Source organism: Muntiacus reevesi, chromosome 2 (assembly GCF_963930625.1).
Source record: "Muntiacus reevesi chromosome 2, mMunRee1.1, whole genome shotgun sequence".
NCBI lineage: Eukaryota > Metazoa > Chordata > Mammalia > Artiodactyla > Cervidae > Muntiacus > Muntiacus reevesi.
The window spans coordinates 152,716,959-152,730,380 of NC_089250.1; the positions used below are offsets into that span (position 1 = coordinate 152,716,959).

At 37.1% G+C, this 13,422-nt stretch overlaps 1 protein-coding gene across 4 annotated transcripts in view; it reads left to right on the forward strand.

Moving 5' to 3' along the window:
• The window catches only part of MXI1 (MAX interactor 1, dimerization protein), a 96,207-nt gene that overhangs the window by 75,141 nt on the left and 7,644 nt on the right, over positions 1–13,422 (forward strand). For all 4 annotated transcript variants that reach the window (XR_010661558.1, XR_010661559.1, XM_065923299.1 and 1 more), the window contains exons 4-5: positions 7,150–7,264; positions 7,881–8,052. Coding sequence is in view for 2 of the 4 variants with exons in the window: in XM_065923299.1 (XP_065779371.1) it covers positions 7,150–7,264; positions 7,881–8,052 (287 nt within the window). In the remaining 2 variants the exon portion in view is untranslated. The remainder of the gene's footprint in view (positions 1–7,149; positions 7,265–7,880; positions 8,053–13,422) is intronic.

Sequence of the window (13,422 nt, forward strand, 5' to 3'; positions counted from 1 at the left end):
CCTAACCCAGAGTAGAACTACTTTGATTTTATTGGGAGAAAGTGGTTTTAAAAAAATCTTTGAAGAATGAGTAATGTGTATCTCAACCTTACTGATTTTATTCCTTATCTTGTATATAGATGAGCCCTTTAGTGGTGGGGTGGATAATGTGACTATAGAATAATTTATATTATTATAATATTATGTAGTTTATATAATTTATAACTTCATTATAGCAATTGTTGATATTCCTATCTGGTTATTTTATAAGATACCAAATGAATTAAGGGGAATATTAATGAAAGCAGCTTTTTTTTTTTTGGAAGAGTGAGAAGAGGGTCCTAGCTATTCTCCTAAGTTTTAATTTTGTTGTCATTAAACCCCATGACACCACAGTCAATTCTGATGCTAGGGAAATGCCGCTTACCATGTTGCTCACTGGGAGTTAATAGTCTGTTTATTTTTTTATGAAGTAGATAATACATAGACTGTAAATGAAACATATAATTATCATGTGCCATTTTATGGGAATAGCGTGCCTAAAGCTTATTTCACAAATAGGATAAGCTGAGCAACAGTATATGATATCAGTTTTTGTAAATAAAATTCATGAGTAGCATGATTGTGCTTGGATTCTGGATCTGTAATATCTTTAATGTCATTTTTTAATAAGAAAAGGAAGCAGGCAGGTTTTTGTTTTTTGTTTTTGGTAACTTTGAAGACTTTCAGAAAATTCTCAACATGTTACATTTTAGAGAAATGCTGGAATATAAAATGTGTAGGATAAGCAGCTAGCTGCTGTCATGTACAAAAGTGTTGTGTAGTTGGGAAGCCTGGCCACAAGCCACTACAGCTTTGAAGAATGTGGCTCAAGGGAGGACTCAGCCCGTTGCATAACGTTCAACAGAGAGGAATACAAGTACTGTCCCTATCACTTGACTTGTTTTCCATTTTTATTTAGTTACTTGGCAAAGTCTTGGTATCCCGTAGTGGAGGAATGAAAGACAAGCAAGTTTCAGTGAAGGACCGTGCCTCCAAGGGCATCAGCCAATGGATGGTTTGTGAGGCTGGGCAGGTGTTAAATTTCTTATTGTTGTTGGGCAGAGGAATAAGAGTTTCAAGAGACAACTTGAAAAACATCATCATATGATACTTGCAATTTTTTTCTGAAAGGAAATTCTTTCCTCTCTCTTCCCTCAACACTGTGTGTGCCTCTTCTGGTTGATATACCTATGCTTTAAAATATCATAGCTACTAGCAGGGGCCATTTTATAGCAAAATCATTTCCCCTCATGTTCTATGATATTTCAGTTTGGCAGTAAAGTTTACAAGGTTTGAAATCAAAAGCAGCACTGGTTCCTTTAGGGAAAAATGATCCCAATCTACCAAAATAAAAGCCAAACAGACTCTAATTGTTCCTTTTCCCACAAGGGGCTTGTCCTTTTGGAAGGTGTGGGTAATTTTGATAGGACCTTCTCTCTAACAGGGTTAGTCACTGGGAATTGCCTCTTCCCCTGGGAAAAACCCACTTTTATATCTCATTTTAAAACAGACCTCAAAGTGTCTTTGAAAATAAAATTACTTTGCTATCTTTTCATTGTCTTGCTGCCTCACTCTCTGCAAGGAGACTCCAGTTTTCTCACAGGGCATTTCCTGCTACAATGTCTAATTCTAATTTTGCTTTACAGTCACACATGCTAAATTAGGAAAGATTTTAGTTGTATAGTTTTTATTGAGCTATCAATGTGTTGTGAAAAGTAAATGGTAACCAGGGTGCTAAATTTTTTTCCATCAAGTTTAACTATGTAAATTTACAATGCTAGGTTTTTTCCTATTGGTTGTTAGTCTAGTATTCATCAGAATATTCAGAACAACAGCCTTAAGTTTCCCCAACCTTCTTATACTTTGACTATCGGTGCAGGACCATGCCTTTCATGGTTCCTCCACTCCTTGATGACTTGAAAAACATCATCCTATGATACTTGCAAGTTTCTTCTCAGTACATAAGGATTTTCAAATCAAACCAAGCTTTTTTTCTTCTCTGTCTCTTGTCCTCTTTTCTTCTACCAGCGTCTTACAGTTCATGATTTGGCAACTCCGTCCAGGAGACTCCAGAACCACCAGTCACATGAGAATGAAGGCAAGAAAAGAAAGGACCAGATGGCATCAAAAGATATGCCTTTCTAGGTCATTGGTGGTTAAGCTTGCAATCTGGTTACCAGCAGGGAGACTGGGGGACAGGGTGGAGAGCAGCACAGCACCATTGTAAGGGAAGAAGAATTCTGTCATAAAATTCGTTTCGTGATTTGCTGGAGAGAAAAAACTTACATATGGAAGAGAATGGATTTTTCTGATTTAACTTTCCAGTTTACAGTCACAAGGAATCCATTGCATTTACTTAAAGGGGCATATAAGCACGTGGAAAAACTGTGTATAATATTTGAATGGCCACTGTGAAAAGTGTGGCTCCGCCTTGGTCAGCTGCTATCCTTTCAACTTCCATTAACCCTTTGTTACTCTGTTCTCCTAATGCCTGATTCACTTACAAGTATTAATACAAAAACCGGAGGAAATAACATTTAGCTCCCCCACATATACCTGTCCCCTTAGAAAAGCAGACGACATCATTCACACTCATTCTTCATGAGGACCCTACTTACAAAATATGGACAATGGCATCACTGACCTTTGTAAGACATATCTCAGGGTATGTTTTCTTGGTATAAACTGTATCTTGGAACACATTTAAAACTACTTGACTGAAGAACTGTTCAGTAGTGGAACCCTTCTACCCTGTTGGTGGGAATGTAAATTGGTCCAGGGACTATGGAGAACAGCATGCTTGTGTGCTAAGTCGCTTTAGTCATATCTGACTCTTTGTGACTCTGTGGATTGTAGCCCGCCAGTCTCCTCTGTCCATGGGATTCTCCAGACAATACTGGAGTGGGTTGTCATGCCCTCCTCCAGGGGAATCTTCCTGACCTAGTGATCGAACCCATGTCTCTTAGATCTCCTGCATTGGCAGGCAGGTTCTTTACCACTAGCACCACCTGGGAAGCCTAGAGAACAATATAGAGGGTCCTTAAAAAAGTGAAAACAGAGTTACCATATAATCCTGCAATTCTACTCCTGGAGTATATATTCAGAGAAGACTAATTCAAAAAGATATATACACCCCAATGTTTATTGCAGCACTATTTATAATAGCCAAGACATGGAAGCAGCCTAAATGTTCACCAAGGGATGAATGATAAAGGAGATGTGGTGTGTATAGACACACACACACATATATATAATGGAATCTTACTCAGCCATAAAAAAGAAAGAAATGCTATTTGCAGCAACATGGATGAACCTAGAGATTATCAGATTAAGTGAAGTAAGTCAGATACAGAGAAAGACATCATATGATATCACTTATTTGTGGAACCTGAAAAAATGATATAAATGAATTTATTTATGAAACAGAAATAGACTCACAGACATAGAAAATAAAATTATGGTGGGGAGATAAATTAGAGTTTGAAATATACACACTTTTATATATAAAACAAACAAGGACCTACTGTATAGCACAGGGAATTATATTTAGTATCTTGTAGCCTATAATGGAAAAGAATCTGAAAAAAAAAAAATGTGTGTGTGTGTGTGTATATATATATAAAACCAAATCACTTTGCTGTCCACCTGAAACTAATGCAACATTGTAAATTAACTACACTTCAATTTTAAAGAATTATCTAAAAAATTGACTTGACTGAAGAAATGTTCAGTAGTGACTGACAGTATTTTGGAGGGGCAGTCTGCCTTCCTGGCTCATTTAGACATTACTTACACCTTGACTCCTTTGGCCGGGGCAGTTCCTGATTTGACAGTGCTGTTGTAGATCACCAGACTGCTGAACTTGGTTGATATTTCCTTACTGAATTCCAACTCAGTTGTTTTGTTGTGAATGAAAAAATCTAAAGTATTTTTAATTTTAGGTTCAAACTTGGTCCCAATATTTGAATTTTAAATTTTTTACTGTTTTAATTACCATGCTTTTTTCATAAACAAATTCAGTATCCTTTAAGTTTCAACCTCTTTTATTAGACTGTCTTCTTCAGTTATAATCTCTTCTTTCATTTAGATTCTGTCACCCTTGATATCTGTATGACTCATTTCATTGTGAACCAACTGAAACAAAATATATTTCATTCTGTAGTCTAGATTGTAAACTGTTAAAATTTACCTTTCTTTTTTTACTTCTCTCACTCAAGCGTCCAGAACATTGCTGAGTACACAAAAGTCATGTAATAAATATACAACTGAATGATTTTTTAAAAGGAAAAAACTAACATTTTAATATTGTTAGTTGATTTCTGCCCAGATTTTATTTTTTCACATTAAAGCATAGTTCATTTTATTCATCTTTTTCATCTTTATCATTTTTTATTTATCTAGTTGATTTACACTGATGTGCCAATCTCTGCTGTACAACAGTGACTGTTATACATACATGTTATACATATACATACATACATATGTTACACATACATATTTATGTATTCTTTTTTTAAAGCATTCTTTTCCATTATGGTTTATCCCAGGAGATTGGAAATCGTTCCCTGTACTATCCCTGGGACCTTGTTGTTTATCCATTCTAAATGTAATATTTGCATCTACCAACCCCTGACTCTTCCGCCCATACCTCTCCCGTCCCCCCACCCCCACCTTTGGAACCACAAGTCTGATCTCTGTGTCTGTGAGTTTGTTTTATATGTAGGTATATTAATTTGTGACGTATTTTAGATTCCACATGTAATGATATCATATGGTATTTGTCTTTCTGATTTACTTTATTTAGTATGATCATCTCTACTTTTATCCATGTTGCATGGTAATCTCTACTTTTATCCATGTTGCTGTACATTCTGCTTAGATTTTAATATGACTTTAACTTACATTTTACAAAACAGAAAATTGACCCACACATTTTTTTCTGCACCCCATTTTTTTCTTGATGTACAACTGTAGTAAGGAGTCATCTGAAACTTCTTAAACTAGAAGTTCTACATATGTACTGAATTTCTGGGATTAAATATGACAAGTTATTCCTTTGGCAAAATACTTGTTAACTTTGCAATTTTTTTTAGATGACTGAATTCAAAGCCCTCTTGGGAGCCTCTAATTATTGCAAGAGAACCACCAGTCTCTCTCCACCCTCCAGTCATATCATATGAGTTCAGTTATTAGGCATATGCTATAATACTACTAATGAAGAGTTTAAAGGCCCTTTTTACTGTGGACCTTATTTTGTTTAGTTTTAGCCTGTGATCATGTAAGAGTCCTCACCTAAGAAATTTTCCAATTAAAAATTACAATTCTGTGATTTTGGTTTGTACATCAGGGGAGGAGAGTGACTTTAAAATTGTTAAATCTCATTAACCAGGAATCCATTGATAAACTTTTAAGGAAAATTAAAAAAAAATTTTTTTCTTTATCCACATCAGATATGTCAGGTTTCAGCCTGCAGCCAATTACTAGATTTGAGTTATTGACCTCAATAAAGAGATTTGGAATGGAAATACTAACAGACCTCTAACTATGCTGGGCTAGTAGGTACTAGAAGAATCTTGACAATTCATCGGCCAAACCTCACTTCACTACCGTTAACATCCTTACGTGTCAGTGACATAATTGGCTGCCTTCTGCTATCCCTCCTTGAACTTGCTAGCATTTGAGAATTTCTCTTGACATTATTTCTTATGTATTAAGGCAGAGAAAGCATAGTTTGATGGGTGAGCTAGTAAACCGTTTGACCGTCTTTGAGGAGAAAATGGAGGATGTGTTTTGGTCCTGCGGCAGTTGACACAGTTGCTAAATGTTCAATTATAGTTCTTTAAGGAATAGGGCTAATCTGTGAACACATTTGTGGGTTTTCTTTTCAAATAGACTACTAACTTGTGGATTAAGTTATACATTATGAACTGCAGAACCAGATATGTAAACTAATATTGTTTCAGGGTGAAATTATGTATCCAGAATTCTCATCATGGTAATCATAGTTCCTGTAGGGTAGGCACATGGGCTTCTCTGGTAGCTCAGCTTGTAAAGAATTCCCCTGCAGTGGAGGAGACCTGCGTTTGATCCCTGGGTTGGGACGATCCCCTGGAGGAGGGCATGGCAAGCCACTCCAGTATTCTTGCCTGGAGAATCCCCATGGACCGAGGAGCCTGGCGGGCTGTGGTCCAGGGACTCAAAAAGAGTCAGACAGGACTGAGCGACTTCAGCACAGCAGAGCACACAGGGCACGTGGAACGTGCGTTCGCGAGGCTCTCTGCCGGCATACACAGGAAACCTTTCCCTACCCGGCCCACAGGGTGAGTGCGTTAAAGAGCGCAGTGACTTTTGGTGAAGAATTCTGTCACCTGGCTTTTTTCCAGGTGTAGAATATGGGAGGTGGGTAGTAAGAGAGGGGAGAGGGAGACAGAGAAATAAAAAGGAAAAGCTAATGATAGCTGATACACTTAGATATTAGGAAGCAGGGGACTATTTTATAGGTTGTTGATTCAGTGCCTGGAATTGACCTTAGAGCCATGTATTTTGTTTCACCCTATCCTCACTGGCCACAAAATTTTGCTGTTTTTGTTGTGTTGGATCATATGAAGTTGTCATTTTTATAAGTGAGAAATGGCTGAGTATCAGAAATTTTATATGGTTTACACTAATGCATAATAATATAAACACTATAGGATGGCTACGGTTGTGGAGAGGGGTGTGTGTGTGAATGAAAGGTGGAAGGGAGGAAATGGAAATTTATGAGCCTTTTCGGGTAGTGAAGCTGAAAACCTCTAACCTAGCCTTTGGTCTTACACATTCAAAATCAAATACAGTTGCCCAATGTTTTCCTACTTCTACATTAATACAGTCGAGAAAGTTTATGGGACTGGTTAAATCACCTGTGACAGAGATTACCATTGGGGATAATAATCTGAAGTGACCAATGTCTGCAGTGTACAACAAAAGTGGCAAGAGACGGAAAGCCAGTGTAGGCACGCCTGCACTTGAATTCAGATACTTTTTTGAAAATGAACAATGTGCAAGTTCTTATTTGTCTTAAAATAGGCTCTAAGATGTTTTTAGTGGAATATTCAAACTGCTGATTTGACTTACCTTTGTCTTTCTTAGACGAGCTCATCTTCGCCTGTGTTTAGAACGCTTAAAAGTTCTGATTCCACTAGGACCAGATTGCACCAGGCACACAACACTTGGTTTGCTCAACAAAGCCAAAGCACACATCAAGGTAGGATTTTTTTTTTTTAATCTTATTTTCACATGACTCTCTCAGTCCTGCTCTCTTTTTAGTAGTGATTTCTGTTCACATATATTAGCTAGCTCACAATGCTCTCCTTTAATAACTGACCTCAAGAGAAATTTTCTGAAAATTTAACCCTAATCTGATAGGAACAACATAATCTGATCACATTAAATTGTTTTGACAGCATGGCCATTTTAAGAGCTGGGAATACCAGGAAAACAACAGTTACTCTGCTGATACCCGAAGGAAGGCAGTTGTGCCCCCTGGTGGAGATGACTCTGGCTGTGTCCCTCAGTGTTTTTCCATCACGCTATGCTGCAGAGCAGTTTTCTCTTTTATGGCAATAACTTGACAGACTTTGAAAATCCCATATTGTTCTAGTAATGTAGCATTCATTATACACACACACACACAAAGTGAAGAAAAAACTAGTTTTGATGTTTAAAAATACATACTTATGTATGTTTTTATACACACACATGTACTTGTATAGTCATTCATGTTTTCTCTGTCAAAGAATAAATCTTCTGAGATGTTAGGAATCAATTTTACTGTTTGTACTGTACAACACACAAACTTAAATATCACTGTATCATTTCAGAAACTTGAAGAAGCTGAAAGGAAGAGCCAGCACCAGCTAGAGAATTTGGAACGAGAACAGAGATTTTTAAAGCGGCGACTGGAACAGCTGCAGGGTCCTCAAGAGATGGAACGAATACGAATGGACAGCATTGGATCAACTATTTCTTCAGATCGTTCTGATTCAGAGCGAGGTAGGCAGTGAGCTTCTTCCCTAATGAAACACAAACCATCCCTGTCTCTGAATTTAGAGAGGGTAGGATGGGTGGCATTGTGTTTGCTTCCTTCTTCTACACCAACACTGTATGCAGCAGTCTAGATTTTATGCAGTCACAACATTGTCTAGCAATGCGTGTACGAACTATAGAACATTTTGTCTTGATTATATATATATATACACACACATATATATATATATCAAATATTCCATTTTGAAAAAATTTTAAAGTTGTAAGCTTTCTGTAGAAAATTGTTCTCATATACCCTTCACCCAGGTTCCTCTAATTTTAATCTTATGTAACCATAATACAGCTACTGAAACCAAGAAATTAACATTCATACAATACTATTCATCTATTAACCTTATTCAGATGTCACTGCTTTTCCTAATAATGTTCTGTGTCTGATCCAGGATCCGGTGTAAGATCTCCCTTGCCTTAGAAATATTTCTTCAGTCTTTCTTTCATGACCATGACACATTTGAAAAATATTGGTCATTATTTTATTTTATATAGTGCTCCTCAGTTTGGGTTTATCTGATGTTTTCTGTTAGACTGAGGTGTTACATATTTGAGGGAAGAAATACCACAGAAGTGATGTTGTGCCCTTCTTAGTTCATTGTATCAGGAAGATACATGATGTTGATATGTTTTATTACTGGTGATGTTAATTTTTATATCTGTATTTTAAAGTACGACACCCTCCATTTCTCGTTACATCTGTCCCAGAACATTTGTCTTTGGCAGAATTAAAGAAAAACAACCAGAAAAGAAATTGTAATTGTTTGCATTTTACTGATCTGTTCATCTATAGCTCCCACCACATCAGGCCTCACACCACAATAAAAGATCCCAGAGGTCACTTCATATTTGGGAAACTAGAGCTCACAAGGTTTTGAGGATTCTGAAACAAAAGAGAAAATTTTGTAAAATTTCTTTTTATTATGGAAATTTGAAAAAAATTTATTATTTTTGGTTGCTGTGCAAGCACTTTCCTTTAGTTGTAGTCTAGAGGTTCCTCGAGGCTACTCTTCATTGCAGTGTACAAGCTTCTCATCACAGTGACTTCTCTTGTTGGGCTTTAGAGCCCAGGCTCAGTAGTTGTGGCATGTGGGCTTAGTTGCCCTGAGGTATGTGGAATCTTCCTGAACCAGGGATTGAACCCATGTCTCCTGCATTGGCAGGTAGATTCTTAACCACTGGACTACCAGGGAAGTCCTATTATGGATAATTTAAAACATATACTAAAGTAAGTAGAATAATGAACTCTCAGGTATCCATCATCCAGCTTGGACAGCTGTCAACATTTTGTCATTCTTTTTTCACCTGTTCTCTACCACCTGTATGCCCTGACCATTTCTTCTGAAGTTTTTAAAATCAAACCTCAGGTAACATTTCATTTTGTTCCTAAATACTTCAGTATGTATCTTTAATAAAAAGGACTTTAAAAAATACATAATACTGTTATAACGTCCCATAAAATTAATATTGAGTTGGCCAAAAGTTCATTTGATTTTTTTCCATAAGATGGGTCTAGTGTTGCTTAGTTGTCTTTAATTTCATTCACAACAATTTTATTAGATTGTACTGTGATAGCTCTCATATCAGTGTGCATATTTTTAAAAACTTAGTGAATTTTCATGTAGCCATTTTAACATTTTCAGAATATCATATTATTTCAAGAAAGGTAAAAATGCAACTGAAACACAAAGATTTGTGCAGTGTATGGAAAAGTTGCCGTGACTAATCAAATATGTCAAAAGTAGTTTGTGAAGTTTTGTGCTGGAGATTTCTTGCTGGACAATGCTTCACAGTCAGGTTGAAGTTGATAACAATCAGACTGAGACATTAATTGAGAACAATAAACGTTATACCACAAAGGAGACAGTCGACATACTCAGAATATCCAAATCAAGCATTGAAAATCATTTGCATCAACTTGATTATGTTAATCGCTTTGTTTGGGTTCCACATAAGAAGGTACTTGACTGTATTTCTGCATGCGATTCTCTGCTGAAACATAACAAAAGCATTCTGTTTTTAAATCAAATTGTGATGGACAATGAAAAGTGGATACTGTACAATAATGTGGAATGGAAGACATCGCGGAGCAAGCAAATTGAAACACCAACCACATCATCCAAAGGTTATCTTGTGTATATGGTGGAACTGGAAGGAGTCCTCTATTATGAGCTCCTTCTGGAAAACCAAATGATTAACTACAACAAGTACTGCTCCCCGTTAGACCAAGTGAGAGCAGCACTCAATGAAAAGCATCTGTAATTAGTCAACAGAAAACGCATTATCTTCCATTCAGGGTACCACAAGACTGCTTGTTTATTTGATGACCAGGCAAAAACTGTTCCAGCTTGACTGGGAAGTTCTGATTCATCCGCTATATCCACAAAACATTCCACCTTCTGATTTCCATTTATTTCAGCCTTTACAAAATCTTCTTAAAGGAAAAAAATCTTAGTTCTCTGAAAGACTATCTTTTTCAGTAAAGAACTGTTCCAGGTGCCTTCTACAAAGTTTTAGGAAGATGGAATTATGAAGTTGCCTGAAAAATGGCAGAAGGTAGTGGAACAAAACTGAATTTGTTGTTCAGTAAACTGCTTGGTGAAAGTGAAAACTCTGTCTTGTATTTTTACTTAAAAACCAAAGAAACTTTATGGCCAACCCAATAAAATTAGATAATCCTATTTAATGTCATCTAACACCCAGTCTCTGATTGGAGAGGGAAATGGCAACCCACTCCAGTATTCTTGCCTGGAGAATCCCAGGGACGGGGGAGCCTGGTGGGCTGCCATCTGTGGGGTCGCACAGAGTCAGACATGACTGAAGCGACTTAGTAGCAACAGCAGCGGGAGCAACACCTAGTCTCTGATAGATTTTTCTCAAAAAAGGCATCTTACCATTGGTGTGTTTGAATCAGAATCCAAAGTCTACGTTACATTTGTTTGTACCTTTTAAGCACAGTTGGCCCTTGAACAGCACAGGTGTGAACTGCACAGGTACATTTGTTTGTGGATATTCTTCATTAAATGTGTAGTACAGTACTGCATGATCCATGGTTGGTTGAATCTGCAGATAGGGAGGGCTGACTGTAACAGTAGACTCAGATTTTTGTCTTTGTGGAGGGTTGGCATCCTTAACCCCCCATGCTGTTCAAGGGTCAACTGTACTTCTCTAGTTTTACCTTTCCCACTTTTTTTTCAATGCCATTTATTTGTTGTAGAACCTGGGAAACTGGATAATTTTTCTTACAGTTTCCCACATTCTAGATGTGACTGAATGAATCTTCATGGTGTCATTTAACATGTTCTGCCCTCCATATTTCTTGTAAACTGGTTGACAGGCTTAGGGGTTTGATTATATTCAGTTTTTTTTTTTTTTTTTGGAGGCACAGATACTTCATAGGTGGTGCTGTGTATTTCCTGTTATATCAGTATTATTTAATTGCCCCATGCTAGTGATAACATTGGTCACTGGGTTCAGATGATGTCATCTTGATACATTAATGCAAATATATCAGCCTTTTACTTAATAGTTTAACAGTTATTGATGATTGCCCTGATCATTATTTCATTAGGTGTTCCAAAATAGTGATTTTTCTATCATTGTTGTGTTTATTAACTTTTTCTTCTTTAAAGAACATTTTTTCATCAACTTTTTGGTTACCTTCAAATAAAGTTTTTACTGGAAAGATGGGATAAATGCTTGTTTTTGCTTTATCAATTTTCTGAGTAATGATTTGGCACCTTAGCAATCTCCAGAGGTAACTTTTTTGTTTAACTCTTTGTTTTTATCTTGTAAACTCATTATTATTTTTTCATGTACTGAATATGTCCCAATCCACTGTAGTCGTTCTTGTCAATTCTTTTTAATACCTGAATTCCACATATTCTGTGCTGCTGCTGCTAAGTCGCTTCAGTCGTGTCTGACTCTGTGCGACCCCATGGACGGCAGCCCACCAGGCTCCCCCGTCCCTGGGATTCTCCAGGCAAGAACACTGGAGTGGATTGCCATTTCCTTCTCCAATGCATGAAAGTGAAAAGTGAAAGTGAAGTCTCCCAGTCGTGTCCAACTCTTAGCGACCCCATGGTCTGCAGCCCACCAGGCGCCTCTGTCCATGGGATTTTCCAGGCAAGGGTAGTGGAGTGGGGTGCCATTGCCTTCTCCACATATTCTGTGGGAACCTTTCAAATAGGTTTTTAACACAACCCTAGGAGTTCTTGGATTTGTTGTCATTATGTAAAAGCTTACTTTTTTTGTGTGGCACTTGGTTTTGAAGAACAGTAGTTCACCAGAAGCAGCAGCAAGAGCCTCAAGGTCATAATGCATTTATGAGTGAGAGGCATAGCAGAAATAACCCTGCATAAGGAGGTAGACCTTCGTCCTCGTCTTTCTTTTGCTGGCTACTAAGCTGTGTGACCTTGTTGAGTCTTCAGGCTTTAGCTGCCCTTGCTGCTATTATCTCCTCCAAATTTCAGAGAGGTAGCATGTCTTCATGATACCATTCCTGTTCTTACCTGGCGGCCCTCTTTCCCAGTGTTAGGGACTTTTAAATTTAGCATGCTCTATTGGATAGGGTGTTTTGATTTTGTTTCCTAAGTGTAGATCGGATGAGTGTTCTGTGATCTAGGAAACACTGAATAGCCTGTGAAGGATTAATGGATATGAAGCAAACAGTTATGCATTCATAGGATTATTTGTACAGTTTGCTGGATAACTGAGTGCATTTTAAAAAGATTGCTAAAACTTTCTGAAGCAATATGCCGTCTTGAAAATTATATTCTTCAAAATGACTTGCTCTGTCTTCTTGTGCTCAGCTAGAATCCACTTTTCTAAAGCAACTGTGATCAGTGTGAACTGTTAAAATCAATGCCAATATGAAACATCAGGCTTTTGAATTTAAGAGAATTGAAGGGAGAAAATAGTCTTTCAGCTCAGTTAAAAAAAAATATTGCTTTTTATGTATTGTTGCTGATTGCATATGTAGTATTTAACAGTTAAAATACAGTATGTATAGATAGCTGGGTCACACATGTATTTAGATTTTATCATGTTTTGTTTTTGAAGTAAAGTTAAATACCACCAATATTTAAAATGCCTTTACTATAATCTTTACTATAGATCTGACTATAATCCAGAGACTCTTAAGCCTCATGCCCTCATTTCAAGCTATATTTGATGAAAGAAAATTAATTTGAAGACAAATCTGTGTTCTCTTTGCACTTTATAATGATTGTTTATTTTGGTTACTGAATAGTCAGAGATCTTTATGATGGATCCTGGAAGTCTATAGAACTATATACCACCAAAGGCCTGGATGGATACATATTC